This window comes from Populus euphratica, unplaced genomic scaffold, assembly GCF_000495115.2.
Source record: "Populus euphratica unplaced genomic scaffold, PopEup_1.0 scaffold1825.1, whole genome shotgun sequence".
NCBI lineage: Eukaryota > Viridiplantae > Streptophyta > Magnoliopsida > Malpighiales > Salicaceae > Populus > Populus euphratica.
In genome coordinates, this window is record NW_011501661.1 from 22,532 (window position 1) to 24,328 (window position 1,797).

Sequence of the window (1,797 nt, forward strand, 5' to 3'; positions counted from 1 at the left end):
CGTGATATATATATATATATATATATATATATATATATATCTATATATCACGTCTAGCTAGGATGGATTCCCTTCAGATTTATATGTCTTAAATTAAGCCCCTTGCACCATTAATGTTATCTAATCATCAGGTAAAATCACAATAATCGAGGTTGAAGTGATAAGGATAGAGCCCCCAAAGAAAACCACTACCTTCCGTGCATGGATAGCAAACCCGAGCAGCGAACACGAGATCAAATTGGAGGTTACAGATGAAAGGATTGTAAAATGGACTGTCTCCCAGCCACCTCCAGCTGATGATTACCTCAAAGTTTTGGAATCTGTCAGCAAGGCTGTTGATAATTGCTTTGGGCAAAATCAGCCAGCATAATAGAGCATGCATGCATGCCCCTTCTAATATGTAGTGTTACTAGTATCTGTATTGAGAAATAAAATTCCGAGCGGTGCATGCGTACATGCATGTTCCCATCAGCTCATAATGAAGATTTACTGCGTCTTGTCTAGCTAGCTACCATATTCACAGAGATGGCGAGGTGCTTGGCCATGAAAGGGCAACGCCTTCATAATCATGTGGGTATTTATGTAATAAAGCTAGCCACCCCTCTATGTATCTTGTTTGTGTCGATTTAAATTAATAATATGTGTGCCTTAATTACTTAAAACTAAAGTATGCATTTTTTCCGTTATTATATATATGTGATGTTGGCGATAAGCTTTAATTTTGTTCTACGTGCTCTTTCTTTTCGTTCAATAAGTAGCTGGAGGATAACTCAAATACTACTTTGCCAAGACTTCAATATTTATGGCAATCAAGGTATGATATAATCTACATTTTTTCTCATACTAGTATAGAAAAACGACCAAATTAATTGTCAAAGACGTACATTATATGTTTTTGGTGAGATGGGCTTATTGTATATAATAAGCAAAAAGCATATCAAAATTAAGTTAATATTATGGGAAAAGTTTAACATGATGAAAGGATGTTGTGTAATCGTAGAAAACAAGCACAAATTAAGCTTTCAAGCTGTCAAAAATGGTATACGTACGTACACCTAACCCTGAAATACAATAAACTTGCATGACTTTGCTTGTTGTCTTAATATGGTTAATGGAAGTGTAGCATTAATCGAAGGAAAATTCTACAATACGTTAGCTGATGGAGGTGAGGTTGTCCAGAAAAATTAATGCTAATTGCTGCAGAGATTTCAATTGGATGTTCTCGTAGAACCTCTGGAAGAGGAGATTATGAATCAATCAAACAGATTAAAAAAAAAAAAAACAGTAAATTGGGGGTGGAATTTATAACCTACAATTTAATTGGATTTTTGTTAACACAATTTTAATTCGCTTTCAGTCACGGATTTTGAACAAAATATATATTAAATTTAAGAAAAAACTTTGTGCACATGTTATTCTACAGGGGAAAAAAACAATTACAAAAAATTGACGGGTATTTTACAGTATTATTATGTATTTTTTTAATTAACTGATATCAAATTTCGGAAATTAATGATTTTATCAAGAAGCATCATAATAGGAAAACATGAAGAAGAAAAAAGATTTTTATTCTTGTTTTCATTAAAGGTTGCTTAAATTGTGATCCCTTGATGTAGAATAGTCTACAGGAGGAGAGGAAGAGTAGATCGCAGGAGGAAGAGCAAATTGCAGGATATAATATAAATGCAGAGAAATCAGGAACTACAGTTGCCATTGGAGTATTCTTCCAGCAGATTGCCTCCTTATTTAGGAGTCCTAATTAATGTCGTAATATCAGGATTTATTTACTTTTCTAGC

General features: G+C 33.6%; 1 protein-coding gene across 1 annotated transcript in view; it reads left to right on the forward strand.

Moving 5' to 3' along the window:
* The window catches only part of LOC105118234 (uncharacterized), a 2,279-nt gene extending 1,617 nt beyond the window's left edge, over positions 1-662 (forward strand). The window contains exon 2 of the mRNA XM_011016134.1: positions 132-662. Within this exon, the coding sequence (XP_011014436.1) occupies positions 132-370 (239 nt within the window). The 3' untranslated portion in view covers positions 371-662. The remainder of the gene's footprint in view (positions 1-131) is intronic.
* Positions 663-1,797: the final 1,135 nt, after the last annotated feature.